General features: G+C 54.3%; 5 protein-coding genes across 5 annotated transcripts; 1 reads left to right on the top strand and 4 right to left on the bottom strand.

Annotated features, from left to right (window-relative positions):
* Window positions 1–923: 923 nt before the first annotated feature.
* On the top strand, window positions 924–2,472 carry N7510_008704 (lysine N(6)-hydroxylase/L-ornithine N(5)-oxygenase family protein; the record flags this gene model as incomplete). Its single annotated transcript, XM_056980629.1, has 2 exons — window positions 924–1,795; window positions 1,845–2,472. Coding segments are annotated over 2 exons (1,500 nt in total), but the record flags the coding sequence as incomplete, so codon positions are not given.
* A 1,129-nt stretch (window positions 2,473–3,601) lies between these two features.
* Window positions 3,602–6,108, bottom strand: N7510_008703 (ankyrin repeat domain-containing DHHC palmitoyltransferase family protein; the record flags this gene model as incomplete). Its single annotated transcript, XM_056980628.1, has 6 exons — window positions 3,602–4,287; window positions 4,340–4,452; window positions 4,508–4,772; window positions 4,830–4,902; window positions 4,961–5,764; window positions 5,815–6,108. The coding sequence occupies 6 exons, from the start codon at window positions 6,106–6,108 to the stop codon at window positions 3,602–3,604; spliced, it is 2,235 nt and encodes a 744-aa protein (XP_056830837.1).
* A 452-nt stretch (window positions 6,109–6,560) lies between these two features.
* On the bottom strand, window positions 6,561–7,325 carry N7510_008702 (putative cyclin-dependent protein kinase complex component; the record flags this gene model as incomplete). Its single annotated transcript, XM_056980627.1, has 1 exon — window positions 6,561–7,325. The coding sequence occupies one exon, from the start codon at window positions 7,323–7,325 to the stop codon at window positions 6,561–6,563; it is 765 nt and encodes a 254-aa protein (XP_056830836.1).
* Window positions 7,326–10,333: 3,008 nt separating this feature from the next.
* N7510_008701 (uncharacterized protein) lies at window positions 10,334–12,039 on the bottom strand (the record flags this gene model as incomplete). The annotated part of the gene is made up of 4 exons (XM_056980626.1): window positions 10,334–10,951; window positions 11,013–11,492; window positions 11,546–11,833; window positions 11,872–12,039. The coding sequence occupies 4 exons, from the start codon at window positions 12,037–12,039 to the stop codon at window positions 10,334–10,336; spliced, it is 1,554 nt and encodes a 517-aa protein (XP_056830835.1).
* Window positions 12,040–12,381: 342 nt separating this feature from the next.
* On the bottom strand, window positions 12,382–13,755 carry N7510_008700 (uncharacterized protein; the record flags this gene model as incomplete). Its single annotated transcript, XM_056980625.1, has 1 exon — window positions 12,382–13,755. The coding sequence occupies one exon, from the start codon at window positions 13,753–13,755 to the stop codon at window positions 12,382–12,384; it is 1,374 nt and encodes a 457-aa protein (XP_056830834.1).
* Window positions 13,756–13,908: the final 153 nt, after the last annotated feature.

The following is a 13,908-nucleotide window of genomic DNA, read 5'->3' as shown; positions in this document are numbered from 1 at the left end:
GACCAGGAATGGCATCGAGGTCCGAGGGCATCGGCGGGTCCGTTCTGTGTGCGTTGGTTGTAATTCGTTTTCTTGTTCCAAGAATGCTATTTCCAAGACCGCTCTGGGTACGATTCTCCTAATAGGAACAGGAAATATGTCTCGATGACGTGCCCTAACGCTCACTCACGAACTTAGCTCCGATCGGACCGAACTGGGTTTGGCCACGCCTTGACCGCGAGGGCCCAAGCACCGTCCCGGGCTGCAAAACACTCGTCTCCACCTGCCAAGGTGTTCTGGTCGTAGAGATGGACAAATTCGTCCTTGCGTCCCCGACATCGGGCTCCAGTCGGGCCACTCTTGTTTTCACGTTCAACTGCAGCCTTTACTAATCGCCCTCGTGCTGTTGCCTGCTCGGGGTGCTCGGGGCCTCTATCTATCTACTGTAGCCGGCATAGCAGGGATGTCCTTTTGGGTTGCAGACAGACCACGGAGAACATGCGGTGGAGCAAAAGATAAACTTCCAGACATAAATATCGGGCACCGAACAAGGCAGGATGGGAAATAAAAAAAGCTCTAGCGGATCTCCTGATTGATAAACGGACGAAACCTGGGAATTATCACACCCATTAATCCTTTGCGCGACTCGCCCGCTCCCGTTGGCCAGTCCTCGTATCCACCCTTTTTATCTGATCCGCTCAATAATTACAGAGATACCAAGTCTCGTACCACGATCATCTCCCACCCCGGTCGCTTGCTTCCGACAGTCGCCTCGTGGGTCTGTGGTGGAGCGGACGTGAATTCGCCTGGTCTAACAAGGCACTGGATTAATACCGGGAAGGTTTTTCCTGCTGCAATTGCTCTTCTTCATAATATTAAATAAAGCCACCGAGGCCCGTCAGCTCCCGAAGCTACATATCTCCCTCCCTCCATTTCTGCACTAGACTACCATAGATCCTTTCATCCAGAAGTCCGAACTAAGCTTCCTGGACGACATGGAGCAGCCGCGCGAGCAAATTCCCTCCGGCCGGCCCCTGCTGGGCTCGACGCCCACGGACGAGATGCACGACCTGCTATGTGTGGGCTTCGGCCCTGCATCCCTGGCCATCGGCATTGCGCTGCATGATGCCATGGACCCCGCGCTGAACTACTCGCTCGCCAATCCGAACTGGAAACCCAAGGTGTGCTTCCTAGAGCGGCAGAAACAGTTCGCCTGGCACTCGGGCATGTTGGTTCCCGGCTCGCGCATGCAAATCTCCTTCATGAAGGACCTGGCGACCCTTCGCGATCCGCGTAGCAGCTTCACCTTCCTAAACTACCTCCATCACAAGGGCCGCCTGGTCCATTTCACCAACCTAGGCACCTTCCTGCCAGCCCGAATGGAGTTTGAGGACTATATGCGCTGGTGTGCCCAGCGCTTTGAGGATGTCGTCGCCTACGGTGAGGAGGTCGTCAAGGTGGTGCCCGGAAAGACCAATGCACACGGTGCCGCGGAATCTTTCATCGTCCACTCGCGCAATGTTGGAACGGGCGAGACCATCTCGCGGCAGGCTCGCAAAGTGGTCATCGCCATCGGTGGCAAGGCCAAAATGCCCCAAGGGTTTCCACGAGACCCGCGCATCATGCACTCGTCCAAGTATTGTACTGGGCTGCCCGCCGTGCTGAAGAACGAGTCCGCGGCTTACAATATTGCCGTGGTGGGCAGCGGCCAGAGCGCGGCCGAGATCTTCAACGACCTGCACCGCCGGTATCCGAACGCGCGTACTACACTGGTCCTGCGTGACTCGGCTCTCCGGCCTAGTGATGATTCTCCCTTGTGCGTCCTTCTTCCAAAATCTCAGAACTTTTGCTGATTCGCTGTCTAGTGTGAATGAAATCTTCAACCCCGAGCGCGTGGACAAGTTCTTCCAGCTGTCCGCTGAAGAGCGCAGTCGCGCCATTGCTACAGACAAGGCTACCAACTACAGCGTGGTCCGTCTGGAGCTGATCGAACAGATTTACAATGACCTGTACCTGCAGCGGGTGCAGAACGCAGACGAGAAGCAGTGGCAACACCGCATCCTGCCAGAACGGCAGATCGACCGCATTGAGCACCACAACCCAGCGAATCGCATGCGCATCCACGTCCGGTCGACGCGTCGCGATGTCCCCATGGGACACGATCGAGAAGTTCTGGAGGTGGATGCTCTGATGGTGGCGACGGGGTATCAGCGCGATGCGCATGAAGAGCTGCTAGACCAGGTGCGCGCACTGCGCCCCGCCGGCCAGACGGCATGGATTCCTGGCAGGGATTACCGCGTCGAGCTAGATCCCAGCAAGGTCAGTCTCCAGGCCGGCATCTGGCTGCAGGGTTGCAATGAAAAAACCCACGGCCTCTCCGACAGCCTTTTGTCGGTTTTATCGGTCCGGGGCGGAGAGATGGTCAGCTCCCTGTTTGGAGATCAGCTCTCGGGGACCTTGGTGCAAGACACCCGGTTGCGCGCCATGCTGTGAAGAACATCGATCTCTTTCGGTCCTGGTAGAACTAAAAAAGTATTGGTGGGGTGTTTTCACCTGCTTGATGATGATTCCCCTAATTAGACTTGTCTTGTGTTATTCGCCGCTATTCTCCTGTACGAGTGTATATTGTATGCGATAGACTACTGGCCTCCTGTATTTTGTGTGAATTTCAGACTACAAAGCCCGAGACATCCGTGGCGTGATGCCGATCTGAAGTTGTTTGGCGGAGACGGAGGAATCCGAGAAAACACGGTCCATACACAGTAAATTAGGCTTGTTAATTATTACCGTCGGGTACTAGTTTTCTTCTAGATCCATTCTGCAATTCCCAAGCGAGAACTAAACCGCCCGAGGTGTCATGGCCGACGCTTGGCAGATTGAATTACTGGCTGAAACGGCATGATTTGGTTGTCTGGATGTGGGTCGGTGGCGCATCAGATAACGCACATGCGCGAGAAAATTTTTATCTGATCGAAAAACCCCTGTACGTAATAGCGAGGTCCGACTTCCAGCCAATTCAGTTCGAACATGGCAATAATGTGTATGTTATGTGCTGTACAAGGCGGGCCCTACATCTCGGTTCTTATTCTAGGGCGTCGGTCATGTCAATCTCTTACCTAACAGCGTAGAAAGTGGACTCGACGGTCTCCTGCTCTGCCCGCTTCTCAACTCCCGAGACCCGCAGAGTAATCGGAGAGCGGCCGTAGGGATGACGAAATCCACAATTCGACAAAGCGCTTGGCAGCCGACTGGGTGATGAGATGGCCGGCATCGAGATCGGCCGATGTGACAGTCGTGCACAGGTGGAGCAAAGTCCATCTCCCGAGTGCGTGGTATACCGGAAGGTCCTGAGGACACCTCGGGGGTTTGTTTGGCCTGCATGCTGCCGGTGTGTGATGCCGCGGCTAGCAGCGAATGCACTGATCGTACATGTCTAGATCTACACTAAGCTTCCTTATCCCTGACACCACAGAGGCACGGCTCAAAAAGAAACATCATTATTATCTAGCATCAACTGTACAAGTTCTCTAAATGCATCGAGAAAAAGTGAGATCCATGTCGCGTGCCCCAGGTAAATGCTCCCAGAAGAAGAAAGAGGAAGGACAAAAAATGACACGCCTACTCAGACCATATGCTCTGGGTCCTCGTCGGCCACGCTGCGGTATCCAGGTCCCTCGCGCGATCGACTGCCTCCGCTACGCATGCGCATCGGGACTTCGTACATGTGGTGATAGTTCACCACCTCGCCTCCAAGCATGCCAGACCCAGACTCGCGTTTCCCGAAAAGAGGGGCCGGGTCGCACCAGAAGTCGCGGCAGTTACCCAGCACGCCACGCGAGAAAGGATTTTGTGGCCGTGACGACCCACGCCCCTCGCCCAGCCCGTCTCGAGCAGTATGCCGCGCCGTAGCAAAGAAAGTGTCGATCCCTAGCAGAGATGACCACTGTTGGAGACAGCCGTGTCGCCGCCGGGGGGGATGAGGATGTGCCAGGGCTGGGTTGGGGCCCTGGCCCGAAGCTGAGAGGCCAGCCGCATCCAGTGAGGTGGTTCCTGCGGTCATGGCCGATGCAAAAGCCTGCGAACTCGGGTACGAACGGTCAATCGAGTTGCCCCTCATGTTCTCGTAGGTAGTCTGGTTGCGAGAGATCTGGACCAGCTGGACCGCACACAGCATCGTCACCCAGATGAGCTGCAGAGTGATCCAGACGTTGAGCACCAGGGTAAAAGTGTCACGAGACACGTAGTCGCACAGCGTGTCATTGATGACATTGCACTTAACGTTCATAGGTGCGGTAAGAGTATTGATATCTAGGTTGTTGTGTCAGCCCGTGAAGTCAGAAGGGAAGAAGCTGATACTCACATGCAATAGTAAGCTGGACGAACAAAATGATGCCGATTTCAAGGCAGACAATGTACAACACGAAATGGCGGATATTGTTGGCTCCAACACAATTGTCGATCCATGGGCAATGGCTAGTTTGAGGGGTTAGTCGACTATCATAAAGAGAGACAAATAGAAAATACATACTGGTCATGCTTTGCAACGCAACGTGCACAGCGCCGGCAGTGCTTGCTCCGCAGCGGCTTTCTTGCCATGCATGGAACGCAGAAATTCTCCTCGTCAAACTTCCACTGCTCGAAAAGCTGCTTGACAACCTCCCTCTGTTGGTTCCGACTGCCCAGCTTCGGCACGTAGCCCGGGTCTTCGACCATCGAGATGATGTAAAAATAAGCTGTCAAGCCAAAGAAGACCGCAAAAAGAATGTTCAAGATTGGAGACGAGGAATAAGTCGCTAATTCATCTGTCAGTCTTGCTTCCTATGGCCTTCAAAATTTGACCGAGAACATACCGGGCAATACTTTGAACACATATCGGAAGCCCACCCAGAACAGTGAACCGGCAAAAACACCGGCTAGATACGGCTGCAAAGATATCAAATCAGCCACAAATTCTTCGGCACTGGGATGACTTGAGACATACTGTCTTCTGAAGAACACGATACTCGGACGGGCCTTTGTTCGCAACTTGCTGCGCCATCCACTGCATCCCAAATACCACCAGCAGCATGAGCGGGACGCCAATGAAGATCACCATGTTGCTCAAAATCCAAATGGCAATCAAGACGGTGAAAAAGGGCCAGATGAAGAAAAATTTGCCCATGAGGCTTTTGTTGCGCACATAGCTGGCCATCCCCAGCGGCATCTCCTTTTGGGTGCCGTCGGCGTCGAAACCGCGCTCATTAAGTGCGCGGTACCATGTCCGCAGCGTGTTCATCTCCTGAGCCACCGTTGTGGGGGACTTGCCATCTCTTGTCTTCGTAAACCGGTCCGCTCCATATTCCAGCAACTTCAGGACACAGGGCAACGAGCCCTTGACCAACGCCCAGTGAAGAGGACTCAGTCCACCCTCATCCACCGCATTCGCATTGGCGCCCCATCGCAGGAAGAGATCCACGCACGCCGGGTATCCCTTGTATGCGGCCCACATCAATCCGGTATGGCCTTGCTGGTCCACCACGTCCACGGGAATATCCTGTTGTAGGAGCAGCACGAGCAGGAAGGCGTTGCCGTCGATCGTCGCCAGGTGAAGGATGTTGTACCCTTGCACGTCGGTCAGGAGCGGGTCCGCACCGTGGTTGAGCAGTAGGTGAACGATATAGTAGTGACAGCGTTGGGCCGCCCACATGGCCGGCGTGGCCACGGATTCTCCTCCCTTGGCGTTTACGTCGGCGCCGCTGTCAAGCAGGAATCTGCACATGGCATACTGGTTGTTGATAGCGGCCCACTTTTCGATACACACACTGTCAGCAAACGATCTGGGCTCCGGGGGGTCACCAACGGGGGGAAGCGCACATGTAGCGGAGTGATGCCTTCCTCATCGCGGTGGTTCGCCGTGAATTTCTTGGCCGTGAACAAGTTCTGCATGGCCCCAATCTCACCCATCCGCGCCAGCTGCATGATATCTTCTTCCACCGGAACGGAGCCTTTGGAGCCATCGGGTCGCATGTTCTTCATTTCGACTTCGGCGTTCGGCGGCGACGTTTCTTTCGAGGTCGAGGAGGACGTAGCGCCCGAGTTCCCACCGGCCGGACTGCTGCCCGGGGTGTCAGACGAGGAAAGCTTGGACATGGCGAGTCAAATCGAACTCTCTGTCGTGGTCAGCGGCCGCCGTAAGCCGGTGGTGATGGTAGGCGGGAAAAACGGAAAGCGAGGGCAGGAAACTGAGATGAGGCGGAGGACTAAGCGCACATGGCGAACGCATGCGCAGTCGACAGAATAGATTCGCCCGGGCTGTCGTGGCTTGGGCGTGGCAGTGTGAGAGAAAGAAAAAAAGGGACGGGAAGGAGTTCGCGGCCGCGTCAAGGGAGAAAGAACACCGACGAGTCACGCCAGCCGAGATCGTCTTCGTGTCCGGGAATCCTCCACCGAGGTGTTCTGCAGGCTACTCCCTTTCACCAGAATAATATTATAACTATCATCCCTATCCCTACTGATTCTGTCCGCGGTATGGCTGCTGACTCAGCCAGGCAGCCGCGTTCCCGGACTCTGTTGATCCTGCCGAAGATGATGGTGCATTGCGATTATTCTAGTACATTGTTATGGTTGTTGTTCACATACATGGAGCTGTTCGGCTCAGAATCCGCCGACGGCGCCGCTCGGCGGTCCTGCACGCGCACCTCCTCCATCAGCATCTCCTCATCCACGCGAAGCTCAAAGTCCGCCAGGAAACAAAAGTTGATCTCCAGCTTCGACAGCTCCTGATTGCTGACGCCACCCACTTTAGCGAACCGACTGTGCCGAAAACTCAGGTCCTCCAGGGCCTTGTTAGCTACCAGCAACCCGGCGAGGACCAACCGGTGCATGTTGTGGGGATTGACACGGAGCACCTTCTCTACCAGGGTCATCTTGGTAATATAAACGCTCGTAGCGAGATAGACTGCGGTTGACATGGGACAATAACGGTGTAGGCGCAGGAGGTAGTCCTGTAGCGCGATCGGGGGCACTTTCTTCGACAGGAACCGCCGGGAGATGATTCCGAGCTGAAGGGCTTCTGCTCGTGCGCGGTCCTCTCCAAAATGCACATGCGCGATGTGGACCGGCAGAGCCTCTCCTTCTCCTGGGGTCTGACTTTCCGCCGGGGTAGAGCTGTAGGAGTCATCTTCGGACGTTTGCGCGAAGAATGTGTTCAGGTATTCGATGTTGTGGCAGAGCAGGCTCAGTGCAGTTTCGGGGGTGATGTCGAAGACACTATTAAGCAACGGCTGCGCGGCGGTCTGTTGGGCCTCATTCGAATCCAGCTTCAGCAGTGCCCGCGGGGACTGGGTTTGTGTCATGACAGCGGCCATGCTGAGTGCGTTTATTGCCCCGCGCAGAAGGGTGGCGACTCGCCGGTTGTGAGAGAAAGAGTGCACCTGGACTGACAGGTAGACAGTGGCTCCTCGGATAAATGGCTCATTTTATGGCACAGACTGCTTTGCTCGTTCGTGGTGTGGGGGGAGGCTTTGAAGCGATCTCGGGTGGCGTTCAGACGGGAGGGTAGGTCCAGCGTGTGCGATGTGAATACCAGGTGTTTTCGAGGGATCCGAGGTGGTGATAATCGCGAAGGAGGATAGATGCGATCTGTAGTCGGTTGTGCAACGTCTAGGCCCTCACTGTTTACGTTCACGTGCCCAAAGCCACCGTCGGGTAAAAGGCTCGATTGAGATCCAATCCGGCCAAAAGGGGACCCACGGGCGGACCAGCCCGAGTTTGGGGAAAGAAGAATGCGATCAGGGGGAGGAGGAAGAAGGAGGATGAGAGAAAGGATAAGAAGAAGGACAAGAAAGAGAAGAAAGGAGATATGGACCCACCGTTGACCCAGTTAGGATTGGTGACTCCCTGGGTAGCTACTTAGGTAACTACGTCTTATTTCGTCAGTACGGAACAGGTGATGAGGAATGAATATCTCTTGGGATTTCCACATTCGTAGATGCCTCTCTTTGGAGACGATCTTTCGAAGTTTCGGAAAGAGAGGTCATCCGAAGGCAGCCCAAAGCTCAGCCTGTTTGCGCTCCCCGGCTGTCAAGGGGACCAACCCACCTCGCCGTCCTTCTATGGAACTATGGAACCAGTTGATCAAAAGTCTCAATCATCTGGTGTCCGTCGCGCCCCTCGGGCATCCTCGCCCGTCTTCGAGCAAGTTCCTCGCCGAGCTGGAGAGTCGTTTCCTCTCTCAATGTGGAGCTAAGCAGCCTAGCATTTGAGGCCAAACGGCCTAGACCCTCTATGCCCTCTAGCGATTCCAGCGAACAAACACCATGATCGAGGTTCGATATCCTCGACATTAGAGTCCAAACTTCTAGAGCGAGCGTGTTCGTCATGCGGTATAAATATGCGATAACTGGTTATATATAGAGCTTTCGATAATGAAAGAGCATCTTTTAGTTAAGTAGAATGAAGCCTGTCTAATTTTTGCTTTCTGCATGCCATCATTCAATCCCAAAGGAAGGGGTTTAGGCATGGTTTCTAATACAACTGGACCGCGTTCACCTCACTAAGAAACGAACGCTTTTCCTATACGAACCTGGTTCGCTATAGGGCCTTATAGTGGTATACTGACGGTTCTGACGCATTTGTGCGTCGTGGAGGATCCTCTTGCTTGAAGTTTGGATTCTAGTATACCCTTCCTGAACCATGTAGGGATACCTCGTTTCGATAAAAGGGCCAAATCTTGAACATCTAGGTGTTGCTTCCTCTTGATATGGTCGAGGATATCGATCCTCAATCGTGGGTTTGATCTGCTGAGAATCGCCAGAGGGCATAAAGGGTCTAAGCCGTTTGGCCTCAATTGCTAGGTTCCTCCGCTCCACATGGAGAGCGGAAAAGACTCTCTTTCCAGCTCGGGGAGGAACCCGCTCGACGACGGGTGATGGTGCCCGAGGGACGCGAAAGGCACTGCGAAAGGCACCGGACAGTTGGAACCTTCTGGTTGACTGCGCAGGAAAAGGGGGAGATGGTCTCCTAGGAGCCCGCGGCACACGAACCCGTTGAACTTTAGGCTCAACCGTCAGAATCTGCACATCGGGCCGTCGTTGTATGGCTTCTGGGTATGAGCGCGTATATCGTAGCGTGTACGGGCGAGACGATCGCTCACGGGTTGGGGAAATTCTCGCAGGAGGATGTTGGGCCGCTCGTCTACGGACATGGTCGTTGCTCTCCGCGCGCCATTCAGGTCGCGGCGGTGGTACGGACCTTTTATGAAAAAGGTGGGTATGGAACAAATGTGAAAACCAGGACTGAGAATGCATATCTCTGGTTTTTTCTCGCAGTTTGCGGGCCTGGGCTGATTGAGTCGGCGCTGGGAAATCTGATGGTGACGCCACGGTCTCTCGAAAGCGATATGTCTGGCGTTGGCTATGGTTGTTGGAACGGGACGACCTCGGAGCTCGAGCGTCTTTCCGAAGTTTTCGAGAAAGATGGTCACCGTGGACTTCAATGATATACATCCGATGCACTCGGTGAAAGATATTCATCTTTGAATGTCGATAAATAGCAGATCGAACCCCAAGATATTAAGCAGCGTCTTGAAGATCAATAATTTCTATGTCCTTGGCTGAAACAAAGAGGCCAAAGAAGGAAAGAACCCGATATAGAATAAGGTGACAATAGATGTATAAACAAAGACTCGTCTTTAGGGTAAATAGGTCTTTGAACGTTAAAGACAAAGGTGAGATGAGCAAACAAAGTCACAAATCAAGGACAGAAGGCGTCAGTCACGATACCGACACAAAGCAGGTGATTCCAGATGTTGCAACGCCAGAGGGGTCGATTTTGTTCGTCGATTGCAGACAAAGCGAAGACCAGAATAGATGGCGATCGTCCTGTCCGTCTCTGGATCTTTCGAACTCGACACAGGAATATGCTCCATTTTATATTCGAGGTCTGCGATGAATATAGATGTGATGAACGCAGGCAACAGCAGGCCTTTGCAATGTTTTTGGCGTGTGGCGGGAGGATCGCAAGTCTCGGGGGCTAGTGACCTGGGCTCGTGATAGGCTTTCTTCAACCCGTGAGCCTCCGAGTGAATCCTTGAACCTGTGATCTGACTCAGTACCCAAGGCAGAATACAGCTTTTCATATCTATATAGTCTGTTAAAAATCAAAGGGGGTGTACAGTCCATTGTGGCGTTGCACCAGCCACAGTACCAGCCGCCGAATTAGCGGGCCGTGAGCATGTTGGTAGCCCGCTGCTGAGACGAACACAACAATCTACTGGCTCAGAGAGCACGAAAAGCGTACACGCTGCCTTTATAATGACGTGCGTCGATTCGCGCGGGTCTCAAGCCAACTAGGCAGAACCTGCGCCGCATGCTCCTCAAGTCCATCGCTCGACAAATCGCTCGTAGTTCTTATCCCGGTGATGGAGTACATCCGAGTTAACCCGCTGGATTCCCTTCTGAAGTGTGCCCAGGTCTGCCTCAATGCCCGAGAGCTCTCTTGCTTCATCCGGATCGGGTAGCGAAGCTTGGAAGTGGGAGTTGGAGTGCAAAGATGATGCCAGTAACTGAGATGCCACGTCCCCGGGCCCCAGGTGGGCCACCAGTGGCGAGTCAACTGCAATGCCGATATTCCGGAGTGTCTCGGAGAGTGCGGTGCGTTTTTCGTGGAGCGCTTGGGTGCCGCCTTCTTCTACTCGTGGACAGAGCACGGAGTCGGGCGACACGCCTATGCGCCGCAAAAGGCTTTGTAGGGCCGATTGCTTAGGCACGGGGCTAGAATGATTTCGTGCATTCGAAAACAAGACACCCGGCTGCAATGAACGACGTCTCAAAGAATCTCTCCGGGACGATGACTGTGGCCCAGGTTGCTTAGGCACTTCCATGTGGTAGAGCGCGGCCAGTTGTTCGAGAGTTTCACACGATGATTCCCGCTCTCCAAGCCATACTGTCATTTCTTCGCTGGAGAGAGTCATCTCGATCAAGAGATCAAGCGTCTACGGGCGAGTCAGTGGTGAGTTTCCCATGAAATGCCTCAGTAAGCATCGCAACACACACCTGTTCCAGTTTCTGTTGAGAGGCAGCGCGTATTTGGCTGTGCTCGTTTCGGATCTCTCGTAAAATGGGCTCAGTGAACTTTTGTTTCGTGGACATGTCCGCTAGGACCTCAATCTCCGAATATAGAGATTCCAGTTCTTCCTCCAGCGCTGCGATGGTCTCGTCATCGCCATCTGTGCCACGTCCCAGCGCCGAGTCACCTGCCAGTACCATTTCAAGGAACATCCGGTCGAGACGGAAGTGGATTTCCTCTGCCACGTAGACCGCCAGCTGTGCAGTCAAGTGGGAGGCTCGCTTGACGATTGAAGCATTGTTGCCATGAGACTTCACGCCGGAAATGAGTGCCTCCAGGCCTGCAAGCGTCTTGTCGTCCTGCTTCAGCCGGGTGGACAACGACGACAGTATTCTCTTGTTCTCGGCGCTGGCCTTGTCCATCGCATCCATAAAGCTGGTCTCAAGCTCGGTATAAAGTTCACTGGCCTGCAAGGCGTCAGTGGCATATTTTATGGTCTTGTGGCCCAAGAAAGAATTACCGCAGCCGTCGTGTTTTGCCTTCCCGCTTCATGCTTCTTGCGCAGTCTCGCAATATCCCGATTTCGGTTCTGGGCCAGATCGTCTTCGAAGCGGATTTGCTCGTTGAGTTGTTCGCATTGGGATTCCAGCGTCTGTGTCTGCCTTTGGATGGCCGCGGTCGACGCTTCAAGAGATTCGATCGCGCATCGGAGATCATCTTCCAGCACAGCCCGGGTCGCGCCCAGCGCTGGGTCGTGGAGAATGGTCTGAAGGGAGCCTGACCTTTCCAATTTGGAGTAACTAGCAAGCTCGGTTAGCTGGTCGCCGTTAGCTGAGTCGGTGAGACTTGCACTGTGAGCTCTTCTCGGGACAACAGGGTGTCGGGGCGGAGATGAGTGGACACCCATTCCGCGTGTTTGGGATTGTCCCGCAAGGCAGATTCGATCACCTCAGGCTTGACGGACAGACCACGTTCTTTGAACGCCGCGATCACCACGTCGGTCGGAGAGTGCATGCTGTCTGACCGGATAGAACTTTTGGGGAAGAACGAAAATGGCGTGAGTCCGGGGAAGTTGCCCTCGGTGACCAATTGAACTGACTGCGTGGGGACGGATGACCGGCGGCATCAAATATTGCGAGGGCGCATGTAATAGATGTCTTTCGGGGTTTGACTACTGAAAGTAGCGAGGAGTGTCTATGACTACGAAGTGAACAACCAGTCTTTGCGGTGAGGCATCACGTGCATGTATACACAAGCTTCCCGTTTGGGAGAAGCAAGAACCAGAGTAAACAACAAGAGGTATCAATAATAGCAAGTGCTAGCAGCAGTAATTACACATCCGGGAAAAACACAAAATTAGTCTCCCATCTCCGATGCAGACACATATTCAAACTCCAGTTTCCACTGGTCAATCTCCGCAAACTTCTTCGCGGCAGCTCGCAACTCCGCGCTCGTGAACCGAGGCGTCGCCCGTATTTCAGTCTCTTCCTCAGCATCTGAGTCCGGAGGCGAGGATAAAGGTGATGAGCCCGGCGAGGAAAGAGCCAGCTGTTCGTTCTCTTTGTCAATAGAACGCGAGTATGTGGCTGCTGATCGCGCAACCTTATTCGCCTTGGTCTTACGCGTTTTTGGGCGGTTGAGGGTGGACAATTTATCTTGAGTACTGGCCAGAGGCTTGCGTGGCCGGCGAGAGAAGGGGTAACTCAATTCATCTTCGTCACCAGACGCGGCGTCGTGTTCTTTATCGCTATCGCTTGGAACCTCAAATTCGTCAGCTGCTCGGTGCTTAGACCGACGTTGACGACGGCGGGGCAGAAGCCGATCCTGTAGCGCCGCGGTGGACAGATAAACTGGGTTTTTAGACTTGGACTTTGTATTGGCAATTTCTCCAGTGACCACTGGGGCAGTACTTGTTTGGGAATGCGCAGAAGGGCTCCACGGAGGACTGCTGCTGGCTGGTGGTGCGAGGGTTTGGCTGAGGACTTCTGGGAACTGCAAGGCCCGCGGTGTATCCTCCAGCGCATGGGAGGGCTGGTCATCACCCTGATCGCGCTGTACAGGAGTAGCAGTGAGGGTGTCTGTTGCTGCGGATGGTGATTCTGGCTCTGGCTCTGGCTCTGGTGCTTGTACTCCTCTTGTCGCGCGCTTGCGCTTGCGCGAGCCACCGGATGACGGAGGTGATTGGGAGGGCGACTCAGCAGGCTTGTGGACCATTGATTTCCGGGCGAGATTCAACGGCGTAGACTCATCCTGAGGGCTCAGACCTCCGAGAAAGTCGCTGTCATCCAAGTCAGACGAACCGTCCTCCGCCTGCACCATATGAAGGATACTTTGCTGGCGCGGTCTTCGCCGGAAGTTGCTCAGAACGGAGCTTTCAAAGGCCGGCGTGCCGGGGACTCGCGAGCTCATGTCACCTTTACGGCCCGCAAACGAAAGAGTAGATGAGTAGCCTCGAGATCGCGTCGGTGGTCGACTGGCGGTGCCGGGTCGACTTCCGGTGCCCATTCGCTCTCCCATGGGCGACGACTCAATTGCATTCTCGTAGGTCTTGCTCATGGGGGTCTGGCTGCGCAGTTGGCGCCGGGGATCCAGCGTCGAGCCTCGTTCGGGGGAGTTGGGCGCATTCGTGGAGGCATTGTCGCGAGTTGCCTGTTCGCTTGAATCGGCATTGGAAGCTGGAGGAGGGCCCTTGGTCAAGGGCCGAGTTCGTTTGGGAGCTGGGCGCGGCATGGTGTTTGGGGAGGGTTGTTTGTTGTGTTGTGATGGGAAAGAAGCAGTAACAACAACGCGTGTTTCGGGGTAGACGCGTGCACGTGCCGCCTGGTACCACTATACTCTGGGTCTATACTTCATTGTTTATAGTATTGTTTGTATCTATATAGA

Source organism: Penicillium lagena (genome assembly GCF_028827675.1).
Source record: "Penicillium lagena strain IBT 129212 chromosome Unknown utg000006l_segment0_segment0, whole genome shotgun sequence".
Lineage (NCBI taxonomy): Eukaryota > Fungi > Ascomycota > Eurotiomycetes > Eurotiales > Aspergillaceae > Penicillium > Penicillium lagena.
The sequence above is the reverse complement of the archived record's forward strand: the minus strand, read 5'-3'. Positions and strand labels throughout refer to the sequence as shown.